Source organism: Martes martes (assembly GCF_963455335.1).
Source record: "Martes martes genome assembly, chromosome: 5".
In the NCBI taxonomy this organism is placed as follows: Eukaryota; Metazoa; Chordata; class Mammalia; order Carnivora; family Mustelidae; genus Martes; species Martes martes.
Window position 1 is genome coordinate 75,210,468 of NC_137892.1, and position 16,836 is coordinate 75,227,303.

Genomic DNA, 16,836 nt, shown 5'->3' on the forward strand with positions numbered 1-16,836 from the left:
ACAATATAATCTTTAAAATACCTTATAGAACCTACTATGAAACATAAAAACTTTACCAGACAAAGTTCCAACTTAATATGGAATTAATATTACAAGAACACTCTTTTGGCTTTAATTATTTAGTAAATTTGGTGCCTACTCTTTAATAAGCAGAAATGGTTCTAAAAAGTTATACAGAAACATATCTAAAAACTATTAAAGCACTATTAAACTTGTTTGTGAATATGAGGGACTTCTGTAAAAATGGAAGGCATAATTTAAAGTCACCTATAGGGCCCCAAATTATGGCTGCATTCAAAAACAGTATTGTTTACACTTTCACACATACCAAGAAGTGGGGACATATTCTGAAATATACGAAGCAACTCTGGTGTAACACATGGGCTGTTTTCCAAAGTCACTAACCTAGGAAGAAAAACAGATGATTAAGTCTCTTTCTATAACCATTAAGCTGTTAATAATACAACTTATTAAAAAACTGTCCCATCTAAAGGAAGGAAGAAAAATGGACAATACAGTAAGTTATAAAAGTTATCTTTCTAGGAAAAAAATTACCAAATTTGTCAAAATTTAAAACCTATTTATAAATCATATATTATTATTCCTAAATACACAGCAAAAATAGTAAGGGAAGTAACTACATACTAAAATATTTCTAATACAATTTTAATTATTAAAGCAAAAGCATGACTACAGTCAAGGAGAGACAAAAATTGCTTTGTTTTTATTTTTCTGTCACATGTAATTCACGTGTCCTTTCAACAGACACTGGGAAATATGAAAGAAGCAATGTATAAAAAATAAAATATATATGGGTCCTGGTTTATCACAGAAGTGTGTAGCTGGTTTATCTCCTCAGTCCCCACCCAGTAAGTTGATGGAAAAAAACCATGATTGTCACAACAGCTGAAAGAAAAGAGTAGAAGGAGATCCTATTCAAAATCTAACATTCATTATCAAAACTCTTACCCTACTATAAACAGAAAGTAAGTCCTTAATCTGGTAAGAGAGTACCTACCAAACACTTGTAGAAACACAACTAATGGTGATATTTGAAACCAATCTCTTCGAAAAACAGAATCACACTTCAAAAAATATACTCTCTTTTTCATCTTGTCTACCTTCACATCTATTGAGTGCACGTATGGAGGGTTCCTCGTATAATATGACAAAGAAATTAATAAAAGATACAAGGGTGAGAGGAAAAAGTTAAACAGTCTTCATTCACAGAAGATATGACTGACAGAAAAGAGAGGGAGAACAAATTCATAAAAAAGTACTTAAATCACTAAGAGACTTCACAAAGTTGCTAAATATGTCAATACACTATATATAAAAATCAACTCAATTTCTTTACACCAAAACAAATACTTAAGATTTAAATAGATATTTCCAAAAGAGTCACTGATACAAATACCCAGTATCATAATGATGTCAATTCTCTCTGAATTGTTATACAAAAATCAATAAACTTCAATTTAAATCCCCATAGGCTTTTTCCCAGAAATTAGGAAACCTGAGTTCTAAAATGATTTGGAACGCAAGGGACCAAGAATAAACAAGAAATTTCTCAAGGAAACAAAACATATGGAGGCGACTGGGGGAGGTACTTCTTTTACTGTGTATCAGAACTTACTATAAAAATCAATGTATTTAATATCGTAAAGAGTAACACAAGAAACAGACCTGCTGGTTTATGACAGCGGCAGCTCCCAAGTTAAGACTGGACAATCAGTCACTGGTCATGAGCTACTGGGCCACTACCTCACACGAAATAAAGAAATCAATTCTAGTATTTATATGAGAAGGGTAAGCCTTTATTTTACATGTCAGGAGAATATAATTATAGCTTTAAGTTAAAGAAAGATTAAAGAAAAAGATAAATATGACTACATTAAAGTTAACAGTTACTGTGTATCAAAAGATGCTGCAAAAAAAGTCAAAATCTAAGTCACATACTGGAAGATGATTTCCAGTAACATGTAACTGAAAAGGAAGCAGTACCCAAGGAATACACATAAGAGGTTAATAAGAGACAAATGTAGAGAGCACATGAAAAAGCATTTCAAAGAGGATCCATCCAAATGTTGTAAATAAACCTGACTATAAAAAATATAAAAAGATACTGAACTAGTAATCAAGAAAATGTGAAATATAAACAAAACAAGGTACAATTTTACCCCTACCAGATAAATCGGACATAATAGGTATTGGCAAAGCTACAGAACAGTGAGAACTCTTGCACAGTGCTGGCAGGAGGAAGTTAGTCTCATCACTTGGAAAGTAATTATTATCTGAAAAAGTGGAATGTGTGTATGTGCACATACTTATGACCTAGTAAATAAGGTCTCATACATCTGCGTACATTGTCATGTACAAAATGTTCAGCTGCATTATTTGAATATCAACCAAAATGGTGTATGAGTAAATGAATTGTGACATTCACACCCTTAAACTCATCCATATGGATCAATCTTAGAACAGGGAGCAAAAAATAAATAAACAAGTTAGAACACAAGCTATAAAATTTATATGAAGTTAGAATATACTGTTTAGACACATACACACACACACACACACACACACACACACACGTGATTTTAAAAACATTACAATACAAGAAAGAAAACCAAGGAATGAAAACCAAAAAATTGGTAGAATGGGTCATCCCTGAAATGAAAACAGGAGAATTTAATAACCATGCAATACCATGGGCTTCAAAGATATTCTTACTATCCCATTTCTTAACAAGGGTACAGGAAATGGATTTTCATTTTATATGTTATAAATATTTATAAATAATATGACTTTCCTATTATCTTTATCTACGAACTATTTCACAAATTTTAAATGCCAGAATTGGGAAGAGGAAAGGGGGACACAAGAGAAACCAGCCACCTTGAAAATGAAGTAAGTGCCACAATACAAGCAATGATATTTTTAGACACTTTACTTAGATCAAGAAGAACAGGATTTGATTCCATTTTTGAAGAATAAAACAGGAGATTTCAAAATTTTTATCTTATTCACCTTTAAAATAACAATAAAGTCAAAAGAAAAAACACAATTCGGTTATGACAGTTCACTGAGAAAAAAATTGATGGGTATATTCTAAATCTCAGATGTTTCAAACTCTGTCATTTGATCCAAATTAAAATTCCATATCAATTTTTCCCTCCCAATGTCATTACCTTAGTAAAAAGACCATTCAGGTCATTGTCATTCTTGATGCCTATGCTGGTTCCCACAATATAAGCCATACTATTTAAAAAAGGAAAAAAATCTTGAAAAGTTTAAAGTACTTAAAAATAAAAAATAAAATGACATGGCATATAACTCCAACTTCAAATGAAGAATAAGAAAGTAAGAAAGAGAGACAAAGTCAAAGCACTAAAGGAAAGAGACAAGTTACTATTCTTGGGGATAATTAGACAAAGTTATATGTATCAGCATCTTTAACTAGAGAAATGTAAATTTTAATGTTACTCTTCCACAAAAAAATACAGGAAACATGGACCATCAGGTAAAAAGGTATATCAATTTAACAAGTAAATGTAAGAGCATGAAAATTCTTTTGAGGTAAAGCATCTTTGGTTAAATTAAAATACAAAATATAAAAATAAACCTCATATACACAGGAAAATTTCAAACAGAAATGCTAAAATGTAAACATTTAACAAAGACAATTAAGTCAAATCTAAATAATGTAAGCCATATGATATTAATATCAGATAAAATTTAAATGCAAAATAATTAAAAGGTGAAAAGTTAATCAATGCATACGTATATATTTCATCACATTTTATGAAAATATTTTAAATTTTAAATACTGTGTTTACTTATTAAATATTTTAACAATATACAAAAATACCAAAATTTTGTGAAGTGAATAACAGCTTTTAAAAGTTACAGATCAGGAATGCTAGAAATAAAAAGGGAAACTAATACAAAAGAACTAGATGGATATTTTAATAAACCAGTGTTAAAATTAAGAAGTAAAACACTGATATAACTATACAACCTACTAGTTAGAAAGAATAAAGAATGCATCTTTGATATCATCATTACTATTGATATGAATATCTGACAAAAGCAAAGCCTATAGTCATTAAAATTTATATTAATTTTCAAAACATTGAACAAGTGGTATGTTGTATATACAATGCAGTAAATCTAGACCTGAATCATACATTTCAGTATGAGCAAAAAATAAATGAGATTGAGTCAAAGAAGACATTAAAAATCCATAATGCTACCACCAAAATAAAAAACAGGACGTTCTATATCAAGACTTATGGGAAACAGGCAGTTATAATCCAAGACAAATTCACAGCTTTACATGTTTTAGCACTTAAGAAAAACAAAAGTAATAAAGTAACCATTTTTATAGCTTTAAGAAAATACACCCAGCTAAGTATAGGAAGTAAAAAATCTGAAGGAGAAATAATGAAAGGATAGAAACATAGGAAAACTCATAAAATCTAACATGTACTTCTTTCATATTAATAAAAAGAAAAATCTCTAATAAATGTACTTTTAAAAGACGTAAAACAAAAGAACTGCAAATAACAGAGATAAGGGAAATGTATATAAGGCTTTTTTTAAATTAGTATTGTAATGTATTAAGTACCCAGACCGTAACAGACATGGAGAATCAAAACCGAAGTATGTATAAACTAACAACTAAGAAACAACCTGAGAATATTAACAAACTGTGACTCATTCCTCAGCCAAAGCCATGAATCCATTTTCAGTTCCCTTTATTACTAAATTTTCGAATCATCCAAAGAGTTACTGTATTACAGAGATCATTCCAGTATGAAAAAAAAATCACTTTTAAAAACTGATAAATTGGTAAAAGAAACATGACATTGATATGAAATCAGACAGCATCACAAAATATGGACTACCAATCCAACTCATTTATAATTAAAGGAAAAACATAAAATCTGATAAAACACCAGAATATAGACTTGCATGACATATTAAAAGTAGAATTCACCCTAATAAGAAGAGTTTATTTCAGGAAGTCGGTTTTTTAAAGAGAACAGTTTTGGGGGGTTTTATTTTGTTGTTGTTTTTTAAGACTCTAAATCTCCTAAGATGATGGCAAAAGGCAATCAAACTGGTTTTTTGTTTTTTTTTTTTTTAGTGATGAAGAGCATATTAAAATCAACAGTATATAGCTGATGCTTATTGTTGACCAGTCTCCATTACCACACCGTACTTCATTTAGAAACAAAAAAACCTGAACAAAAAACCTGTTCAAAGTTTGCTCAAATTCTGTTTAAAAATATTTTACAGTATCACATGTTTATGTTTGTTAAGAAGAAAAAAAATTAACAAGCTAAATCACAGAAGGTAGGTCAAATGACAAAAACTTAAGGTAAGTAGAAAGAGGAAATGATAAATATAAGAGCATTGATAAATAAGAAACAAAAATACAACAAAGAGAATCACATTCAAAGGTTGGTTCTTTGAGAATACTAGTAATACTAAAAAATCTCTAGCATGCTGAATCAAGAGGGGGAAAAAACTTGACTTGGGAAACAACCACATAATCAGTCTGAAGAGTATTACTTGGTATATATAACCACAAACATCTCTTGTTACTGATAATCCCTAGTAAGTGCAATTTCCCATTCTCCAAGATAACTATTTACATCTTTTTTCTCCACAAACCCCCCGTATCTTATACACATTTATCCAGCCATAACACTATGCTGATGGCTACAGTTCACATTTAGTTAAGAAAATATAATCTGTTTAATCTGTTTAATCTGTAATCTGTTTAATCAAACACTTCCTATCTCATCCCACTATAATACAAAAATCCATCTTCCTGCCCCCAGTTAAAATGAAGTACCCCAATGCTACTCAAAAAAAACCTACATGCTAAATCCCATCCCTTCTTGCCTCCACTTATATCACTCTTGAGCTTCTCCCATCCCTCCAGATCTTGCATTCCCCATACCAGCCAACTGCTGCCCAATTTCTATACTCCTCTTCATAATAAATGCTCCTGAAATTGTTGATGCTCGCAGTCCGTACTTAATTTCAATTCTAACTTACTACTTTACTGAAACCGTTCCTATCACCTCCATGGGCCAAATTCACTTCTTTGAACTCCTCTAACAAGGACAATCAGCAATATTTGGACCACTCTGTTGTTCAAGAAATAGTCTCCTCTCTCGGCTTGGTTTCCCTCATCTATCACTATGTGACCTTGGAATGTTTTAAGTTCTGTGGGATTCTGAATGTTCTATACCTGGCCTTCCCTTCCTAGACAATCTCAATGATTCTCAGGCTTTCAATGTAACATACAAGGTCCTTATCACTCTGCAAACTATCTCATCCTCACAACAACAAAATGAGGTAGGAATTATACTTCCTTATTTTATAGATAAGGAAATAGAGTCCCACAGACAATGATTACACACCCAGTGCAGTGGTATAACTGGGATCAACACCTATATCTAATTCCAAAGATGAGTCCTAACTTTCTAAGACATGTGTACCCTGGTTTGACTTAAAGAATCTTCGCTACTAAGCATTTTGGCAAAAGAGAAACAAAAAAGCCCACAAGTATTCTAATGATTTCATTTTGTCTACATGTAACTAAAGGCTAGGAAAAAAAGAGATTACTATTAACGAAGCAAGTACTTTTATTATTCCTTGTTCATGTAATCCTTAAAAAATTTATAGACCTTTAATAAACACATTAATATTCTAAGTCCAAAAAATATATATATACACATATATGCTAATATACTGTTAAGTATCTGAGTCTATCTCATTATACTATAGCTAATATTTTTAGCTCTTTTAATAGTTTACATCATCTATTATCTACATATTTACAGAAATGTGCCAGGGACTAATGTTTTAATTTGTCATCTAGAGTAGAGATTCACAAACTACAGCTCATGGGTCAAATTTAACCCACATCCTTTCTATAAATGATGTTTTACTGGAGCACAGCCATTTTACATACTATCTATGACTGCTCTGGCATAAAAACAGCAGAGGTGAATAGTTAGGATAAGAGACCCTGTAGCCTAGAAAGCCTATAATATTTATTGTCTGCTCCTTTACAGAAAAAGAATGCCAATACCTCATCTAAAGTAATCTATCCTGTACAAATAAAAATATATGAATATAAAAGGTTTCAACACATGCTAATTTGCAAATGAACCATTCAAAGTCATTTAAGTTCAAACAACATAACCCAGAATATATGAGGAACCCAACTTGTGAACTGAGTATCTACCTGTTTTAAAATTGTTCATGTAGTATTCTGCTACAGATCATTAATTTTGCAACAAAGACAATTTCTAAAAATGAAAAAAAAGGTTCATTCCTAAATATCTAAAAAAATACTAAGGCAGGAAGGAAGGAAGGAAAACAGAAATGTTCATTTTTTCTGCGGTTATTTCTGTGGTTTTCTTTATTAATTTTAATAGTCAGTTTATATCAGAATGTTTAAGCCTTTCCTGTATTATAATTGGCCCCACAGAAAATTGTGCTATGCATAAGATAAGCTTAGTAAAGCAAAAAGATTTTCCATGTTCTAGCAGAGTTCCTTAACATAGTGGTCAGTCACTATGGGTCTGTAGCACCAAGCCACCTCAGAAACAGAGTTTTTCCTTTTTACTTTTCAACATGACATACTACTCACTTGGTAAAATAACTAGTCAAGACAAAGTAGACTCAGCATTTGGTGCTGAGGTTATAGTATCTCAGTACTTTACTAGGTAAGGTAGTTAAGAGGCTGAAAAATAACTCAACACCCCCTAAAACATCCCATTCAACAGGCTGCAAGTTTTAAGTCATTTTTAGTTTTGAAAATTTATTGAGCTCTCCCTATTTTATATTTCAAATTTGCAAATATTAAACGCAGCCAAGTTCTTACTGAAATTACCCCTTTCAACTTTGACTCCTATGAGCCTACACTGAGTGACAGTTGCCAAGAAGAATGGAGCTATTATGTTACCCAGTTTAGGGAAAGCGATTTCATGTTTTTGTTTTTAAATGCTGAGTTTTTAAGCCCTGTTACATGACCTTTGCTTTACTGGCATAAGAGTATGGAAGACCGGGGGGGGGGGGGGGGGAAATCCAGGGTATCAAATTTTTCCTCTTACCATAATTCTAAACCATCTTCCAGAAGATAAACATGTGGAGGCTGGGAAACATCTGTACTCAGTTGAATAACTGGGAGCAGGAAAGGATACAGGTTCTTGCTGTCTGCTCCTAATCCCTATGGGAAGTATAAATAAAACTTAACATAATACACACTAAGATCCCACCCCCACCAAAAAATAACCTATCATATAAAAAGGTCCTAAAACAAACTTACAAAAAATAAATCAATCAGATTTTCTGGGATGGTCCTAGAAACAAAGTGAGTTCTGTTTACAACTGAAAATCAAGTAGCAAAAAAAATACTATTCAATTGCCTAATGGTAATAAAACCATATATACCAAGGCTATACACATCTGTTCATTTTAAGAGATTCCATATATATTTTCTCTGACTACTTAAGAAGTACTAACACTGCAATATTAAATTCTATACATCGTCTCTAAATGAACCCAATCAAAATATTCATCATTGAACTGTATCATAGTATATTCATATCCCAGAATACTGAGGAGTCAATGAAAAAGGATTAGGCATGGAATGAAAACAACCTCATCAATAATTACTAACTGAATCTAAAGGTGTAAAAGTGTATGTATAACAACTGCATAATTTTTAAAACATCTACCTATACACATATGAGTTATATGCATAAAAATGTTTCTTGGGAGCATACAGAAAAAATTAACATTAAATATAGGAAGGGGAAAAGGAGGCTGGAAGAGGGTAAAAGAAGAGATTGTTTCCTTGGTTTTATAAGCTTTTCTTTTTCAAATGAACAATTTTTGCTCATATTAATGACCCAAAAACACAAAGATGGAGGAAGAAGAGGGGGTTTAATCTAAAGTTCTAGTTTGCTTAATTACTGTCTTACAGAGGCTGACTCAGGGAAGCACACTGAGTCTAAGCACTCTACAAGAAAACGAAATGGATAAAAAGTCAATTTCTAATCCATAATAATCTCCATAATCTAATAAACACAGAAAGAAAACTAATAAAGCATCAAACACCTCCTTATTTAGAAAATAATTCAAATATCAATATAGTTTATAGTAAATTACAGTACAACTTGAAAGACCTTACTAAAGATGTTTTTAAAGGAAGAGAATTATTAAAATGTCACAATTAACAAAGTAGTATACTGGACTTTAAAATGTAGTTTAATTTCAAGTCTCTATAGTTCAATCTTTAATAGAACAATAACAACAAAAAGAAGATCAAGATAAACCAGTCAAGTTCATTTTGATTAGCAAGTAGACTTAAAATTCCCTAGGAAAATGAGAATCCATCTACTTACTTAGTACACATACAATAAGCACAAGTTACTAGCTTTAGCCAAACGAAAGTAAGCAACTGCTAAACATGTAATATTCTCTTGGTCAAAGCCTGAAGACATTCACCTTTGCAGTCTAATGGCCTGAAGAATGTGTCCAATCCCAGATACTCAGCTTTAAATAAATTTGAATATTCTCTCAGCCCACAGTTGTAACTAAAAGACATTGTCCACAACACTATGAAATAATCACAATAGAACATTGTCTACAATACTAAAAAAGCTCAAAAGTAAGTTCAACAGTTATTAAAATTATCAGAAATGCTTCAAGGGGCAGAAATCATACGATACAATATTATACTATACTATACTATACTATAATTACATAAGACTAAAGGGAAAATGGGGGGGGGCCCTGGGTGGCTCAGTGGGTTAAGCCTCTGCCTTCAGCTCAGGTCATGATCTCAGGGTCCTGGGATCAAGCCCCGCATCAGGCTCTCTGCTCAGCAGGGAACCTGCTTCCTCCTCTCTCTCTGTCTGCCTCTCTGCCTACTTGTGATCTCTGTCAAATAAATAAATAAAATCTTTAAAAAAAAATAAAAGGGAAAATGGGGTGAAGGGTATTCTGTACTTACTATCTTTTCAACAGCCTGTGAATATATATTTATTATTATTTCTTTTTAGGTGAAGGGGGAAAAAAGAATAATACCCCCTAAATATTGGCATTCCCCAGGCTATTGCTTCTGACTGCCTTCTCCTGTGCCATCTGCATGCTGAAAGTGTCCAAATCTATTATCTCCAACCCTCTATCTCTTTATTCTAGACACAGTAAGTAACTACAGGACATCATCACGTAGAAGCCAGTTCAAACTCTTAAGTTGACCACTGAACCAACAACTCACTATCTTCTAAAACTGGCTCCTCTCCCTACATTTCCAAACTCAAGTGATCTGAACCATTAGTGATAAATGGTATCTCAACCACCTCCTTGTTCCTCTTCTCACCCAACATCTAAACAATCCTTCATTCTCTCTAATATTTTTCCAATCTTTTCCCTTCTCTCCATGGCTTTTCCTTCAGATCCTCATCATCCCCTTCATGGTTAACAGAGAGTCTGCCAAATACTTTCCTTGACCTTAATTTTACTCCATTCCAAACCTTGCCCCAACTGGCGCCCTGATTACCTTTCTAAAATACAAATGATAACATTACTTGTCCTGAACTTCAAGAGATGTTCTTTTGATCTTCCTGACCCTAAACCCAAGCTCTGTATTATGTTCCAGCTACACCAAACAACTCAGTATTAGCAATACTATGTTAACATCTGAAGAAGGCTGACCGATTTAATGCATGCATTTACTACTGTTCTGTCAAGAACCACTGAAAGAAACTAAGAGGATGTGCCTTAAAGATCTATAACCATAAGTACAAAGATGGCATAAAGAAAGATAAAAGATGGAAAGACAAGTGGTAACTGACTTAGCAAACTCAGAAAACCAAAGCTCTGAGCCAGCAGTAAAATAACAGCAAGAGGCAACATGATTTACATTATAGAAACTCCAAAAGACTCAAAAACTGGTAGTGCCAAGTACTTTGGGAAGGAGGAGGTTAAAGGTCTGGTATTAAAACTAAGAGGACCTCCAGAAAGTGTTCACAAAGCAGCTTGCTGCCAAGATTTCATGCAAGTCCACAAACAAACCACTGGCCCTGTTCGATCCTCTGATAAGGTAGAACAAATGCTCTCTAGACAGGGAGATACCAGATAATCAAAAGGACTGATATTATGTAAAAACAGGGAGCTGTAACATGCAAGAGGCAGGAAACTGAAAGATATTTTACTGAGGAAAGACCTCAAAAAACATGGATCATCCCCCACAAAACAACCCAGGTAGATTATATCCTAAAGGAAAAATTCATAATTCCTAAGTTTCCCATACATTTTCAACCCTCTCAACCAGCTTTTTAGTGTCCTAAATTTATATAGACAAAATGGTGATGGTTCTTCAAGTTGGGTGATAGTTACCTAAGGGCTGATTGATTATACTGTTCTTCCTTTTTCTGTGTATGCTTCAAATTTTTCACAGGGTAAAAAAAAGTAACAAAAGCAGGTGATCAAGGATCAATAGATGATCTCTTCAGTCAGGGACTACTAGTCTGGGTTCCCAGAATGTAAAATATGAAACAAAAACAAAAACAAATATACTAGTATTTCCCTGTTAAGTTTGAAAAGCCCAAGGATGGCAGTGTTTTCTACAAAATCAAACTTAACAATAACCCTTAGTATAATCTTCTATAATGACTGAAAAGCACATTTTAAGCTACAGTCTCAACTTTAACATTAACCATTATATGCCTTCTCCGAGAAGTGTGGATGACCATTTGGCTGGAACCCTGCACCTTTGGCCTAAACAAAAACACAGGGTACATAACAGTCATGATTAAAGAAAAAAGCCCTACACCATACTCCAAACATTCCCTGCAGGTTACTCTGGCTTCCTAAGACTTCCTGAGGTGACAATGCCTAAGGAGATAAAAGAAGCTGATTTTCTTCACACCTCCATCACAAAACTCTCAAACTGAACCTAAAAATACATTCTGGCAGAGATATAATGGAAAAAATGTGGGATGACTCTTCGTTCTCTTACTTATGACAGCAGTAACCTTATCCTAGCCTGTGCATCCTCCTTTGTAAAAGGGACATAATCTTCACAGAAGATCACAAGAATTAAATGGTAGATAAAAAGAGATGCCACATGAGACAGTTTGTTTTTTTTTTAAGATTTTATTTATTTATTTAACAGACAAAGATTACAAGTAGGCAAAGAGGCAAGCAGAGAGAGAGAGGAAGCAGCAGACTCCCCGCTGCGCAGAGAGCCCCATGCGGGGCTCGATCCCAGGATCCCGGGATCATGACCTGAGCCGAAGGCAGAGGCTTTAACCCACTGAGCCACCCAGGTGCCCCCACATGAGACAGTTTTTAAAAAGAAAGTGATTTTTAAAAAATTTTGGGGGGCGCCTGGGTGGCTCAGCTGTTAAGCGTCTGCCTTCGGCTCAGGTCATGATCCTAGGATCAAGACCTGCCTTGGGCTTCCTGCTCGGCGGGAAGCTTGCTTCACCCTCTCCCACTCCCCCTGCTTGTATTTCCTCTCTCGTTGTGCCTCTCTCTGTCAAATAAATAAATAAATAAAATCTTAAAAAAAAATTTTTTTTTATCACTATTCATCTATCTGAAACTGCCTTGGGTAGGAATTTGTAACTTTAAAACTCACCCACAAATATTTACTGAAAGAAAAAAATCTACAATTCAAAAGAAGTGTTATGGTGCCTGAGAAAGATTTTTAGAAAAACTAATGTTAAAATGTTTTTTAACTTAACAGAAAATTGTCAAGTAGTAACTATTAACTTAGATTTCTCCATTGGAAAATCTATCATACCTTGGGGCAAGATCAATAAAAATCACTCGAGCCTACCTGGATCCAGATAGTTTGCGACTTGGCATTAAGCTCTTTCCTCTCTAGTCTCTCACCACCAGAATGTAATTCACTATAACCGCTCAAATGACACCTACACAGTTCTGTTCACTCTGAAATTTTAGATCTCTCTACCTGCTACACAACGCTACACTCAAAGTCAAGATGCCTAAAATCATATTCACTCCTTCCTTCAAAAGTAAGTTACCTGTTTCCCTACCTTCCCCATTGATGAAAGGGAAAATTTTATTTTAAATCACAAAAAAAAAGAGTGAAAATGGAGAGTAAATTTATTCAGAAAAGCCCTAAAAACCAAGGAAAGTACAATGAACTGCACAAATCACGAGTCTATCACCATGGGAGTCTGCTACATCTAATGAAAGAAAATGTCTTTAAAACTGTGAGAGACTCTTAGCTACAGAGAACAAACTTCAGGTTGCTGGAGAGGATGGCATAACTGGGTGGCAGTTATTGATGTGATGAGCACTGGGTGTTATAACCAACTGATAAATTGTTGAACACTACATCTGAGGCTAGTGATGTACTATATGTTGGCTAATTGAATTTAAATTAAAAAAAAAAAAAAAAAGTAGAGAGTATTTTCCAGATGTCAAAAAACATCTAAAGTCAACACACAAAAGTAGTTTTGTTTTTTTTTTTAAGATTTTATTTATTTATTTGACAGACAGAGATCACAAGCAGGTGGAGAGGCAGACAGAGAGAGGGGAAGGGAAGCAGGCTCCCTGCTGAGCAGAGAGCCCGACGAGGGGCTCGATCCCAGGACCCTGAGATCATGACCTGAGCCGAAGGCAGAGGCTTTAACCCACTGAGCCAGTGCCCACAAAAGTAGTTTTAAAAGTGTTTAGATCACACATGAAAAAGACATAAAGTGAGAGGCCCTTCACTACATTAAAGTAAACCACATGAGAACAATGAATAATTTTTAAAAAGAAAAAAAAAAGCCCCAAACCCTAGAATCTTAAATACAGAGAACTGGTGGTTGCCAGAGGGGAGGTAAGAGGATCGGCGAAATATAAAGAAGGGGTTAAGAGGTACAAACTTCCAATTATAAAATAAATAGGTCCCAGAGATTAGAAGTACAGCATAGGGAATATAGTCAATAATACTGTAATGCAAATGTATGGTGACAAGTGGTAACTACACTTATTGTGTGAGCACTGAATAATGTGTAGGATTGTCAAATTACTATGTTGTACACCTGAAACTAACACTGTATGTTAATCAGACTTCAATTAAAAAATATATATTAAATTATGTAGGGTGCCTGGGTGGCTCAGTGGGTTAAAGCCTCTGCCTTCAGCTCAGGTCATGATCTCAGGGTCCTGGGATCGAGCTTCACATCAGGCTCTCTGCTTGGCAGGGAGCCGGCTTCCCCTTCTCACTCTACCTGCCTCTCTGCCTACTTGTGATCTCTGTCTGTCAAATAAATAAATAAAATCTTAAAATATATATATATATATTAAATTAAGAAACTGGAAAGTGACTTACCTGAACAAGATGAATAAGTGTTGTCAGAATAGCACATCTCAACATATTGTGCTCTTCACTCTGCTTCCAAAGAAGAGGCAAATACTGTACCAGACATCCTACATACGGTCGTATCTATCACAACAGAAGTAGGGGAAGCAAAAGAACTGTATTAGGAAAGAAAGCAATTTCCTTCAAGAACCACTGACACAACATTATTAAGTCCCAGGCAGGAAATATTTAATATTTACTAAATGAAATGTATTGTGCATACATCTTTTTAAAGATAAATCAGATATTACAGAGACACAAAGCTCTATGGTAAATATTTTTAAAAATTTTTAAATAATTACCAGATATACTGCATGAATTAAACTTTAGGAAAACAACATAATACAGCAAGTTATATACAGTTTAATAGAAAATGCTGCTATATCCTGGATCTTTTTTAACAAAGCAGCTTACCTAACTAGCAACAGCACTGTCAAAAAAAAGTCAGCATTTACTCATACATTCGACAATTATCTGATGGCACCTTCCAGAGAACAAGGCACCAGAAAGAAAAGAATCTAAAGGTACACATAAAAATCTGGCAATGAGGGGAGCCTGGGTGGCTCAGTGGGTTAAAGCCTCTGCCTTTGGCTCAGGTCATGATCCCAAGGTCCTGGGATCAAGCCCCACACCAGGCTCTCTGTTCAGCGGGGAGCCTGCTTCCCTTCCTCTCTCTCTGCCTGCCTCTCTGCCTACTTGTGATCTCTGTCAAATAAATAAATAAATCTTAAAAAAAAAACCTTGCAAAATAAATAAATAAATAAATAAAATAAAAAATAAAAAAAATTAAAAAAAATCTTGCAATGCGAAAAGATCAGTAGAATGACAAAGGTGTCCAAGAGGTATAGTGAAAACATTGAACAAAATCCTTTTTAAAAGACACAATTGTTAAGACCACCATGGACTAAGCTAACCAGTTTTGAAAATATACCAAGACACAGTACAGCCTGACAGTGAGTTTCTTAAAAAATAAAAAGGATCTACACTGAAGCTGGACAGCGATCCAGTCTCTTGGTTATGGTTACAGTACCTAAAATTGCTCTGATGAGAGTAAGCTTCGTGATAAACAGAAATACTAGACATTCACAACTTCAGTAATATCTCTTTCAATCCCATGAAATAAAATTAAAAAGTGCTCCCAGAAAAAGTGAGATTTTCCCTTTTTGCTTTTAAAACACTGTATACACTAAAAGAATAGTAAAAAATGTGCAGAACTGCTTGCCTCTTAGGATACGAGGGAGGCTACAGAAAGACAAGAAGTTAAATATTTGCCCAAATATTTCAGTGAGATAAAACTGAAGAATTATGAGACTCTTTATTATATATCACCTATTTTCAAATTTTGACTCACTATTATTTATTGAGCACTTAATCTTGGTAAGTGCTCTCCATCCTAAAGATCACTCTAATTAGCTTATAAAAGCAGGCCAATTAGTATGTAAAACCACAGGTTTCAAACAACTTGACTCACTCATACTTAACTGAAAACACTATATAACAGCATATTCTACTGACATAGAAAATAAACTGATTTTGGTTTTGATAGTCAAGTGAGAACCCTTTCAAAGAAGGGCTAAAAAAAAAGTATATGCTCTTAATTATACATAAGGTAGAAACTGAAACCCAAGTACCCAGGTACATTTGTAAGTCATAAAATATTTACATCCCAAACTTAGCTGTACATTGGAATTTATGATATTCTAAATTAAAATTAATGCTTCAAAAAAAGAATTTTAATAATCACCCACAGAGTTACTGTTACAAAATACATCCCCCCAAAACAGGGCACAGGGCTGGGGATTAGCAAATGAGAGTGAGGACATGAGAGCCAAACACATTCCCTTAGGATAAAAGGGAAGAGCATAAAAAAAAAAAAATCTGAGGAAACCTGTTATGGATTTGATATTAGATAACAGTACTTATTAATGTTAAGTTCCCTGAGTATAATCATGGCTATGGTTAAGAAGAAGAGAAGTCTAATATTTTGGGGTAAAGTGCCATGATACTTGAAACTAAAATTCAAATGGTTTAACAGTAACAATAATAATTTGTATATGCACACAGATTAAAAAAAGAGCAATATAGTAAAATGTTAGTAACTGATAAAACTAAATGAAGGATATATAGGTATTGATTTACTGTAACTTTTCTGTACATCTGAAATATTTAAATGAAAAGATATGTAAAAAAAAAAAAAGATAAAATCGTGCTTATACACAATTCTGAAAATGGTTATACTCTATGGGATTTTTTTGGTAGGCCAGTATCAACTATTTGCTCAACATCTAATAAGACACATTGAAATAAGAACGTTTTCTAGACAACAGGCTATAAAAGAAACTAAACTATCAGCATAGTATAAATGAGATGAAAAGTAGACTACATGCACTCATCTTTTGGCACCTCCACTCAAA

The 16,836-nt window shown here is 33.8% G+C and overlaps 1 protein-coding gene across 1 annotated transcript in view; it reads right to left on the reverse strand.

Annotated features, from left to right (window-relative positions):
- Positions 1-16,836, reverse strand: part of IPO11 (importin 11) — a 208,004-nt gene that overhangs the window by 106,563 nt on the left and 84,605 nt on the right. Inside the window, exons 20-22 of the mRNA XM_080805105.1 lie at positions 14,393-14,506; positions 8,142-8,257; positions 329-405 (exon numbers count right to left, since the gene is read on the reverse strand). Of these exons, the coding sequence (XP_080661231.1) occupies positions 329-405; positions 8,142-8,257; positions 14,393-14,506 (307 nt within the window). The remainder of the gene's footprint in view (positions 1-328; positions 406-8,141; positions 8,258-14,392; positions 14,507-16,836) is intronic.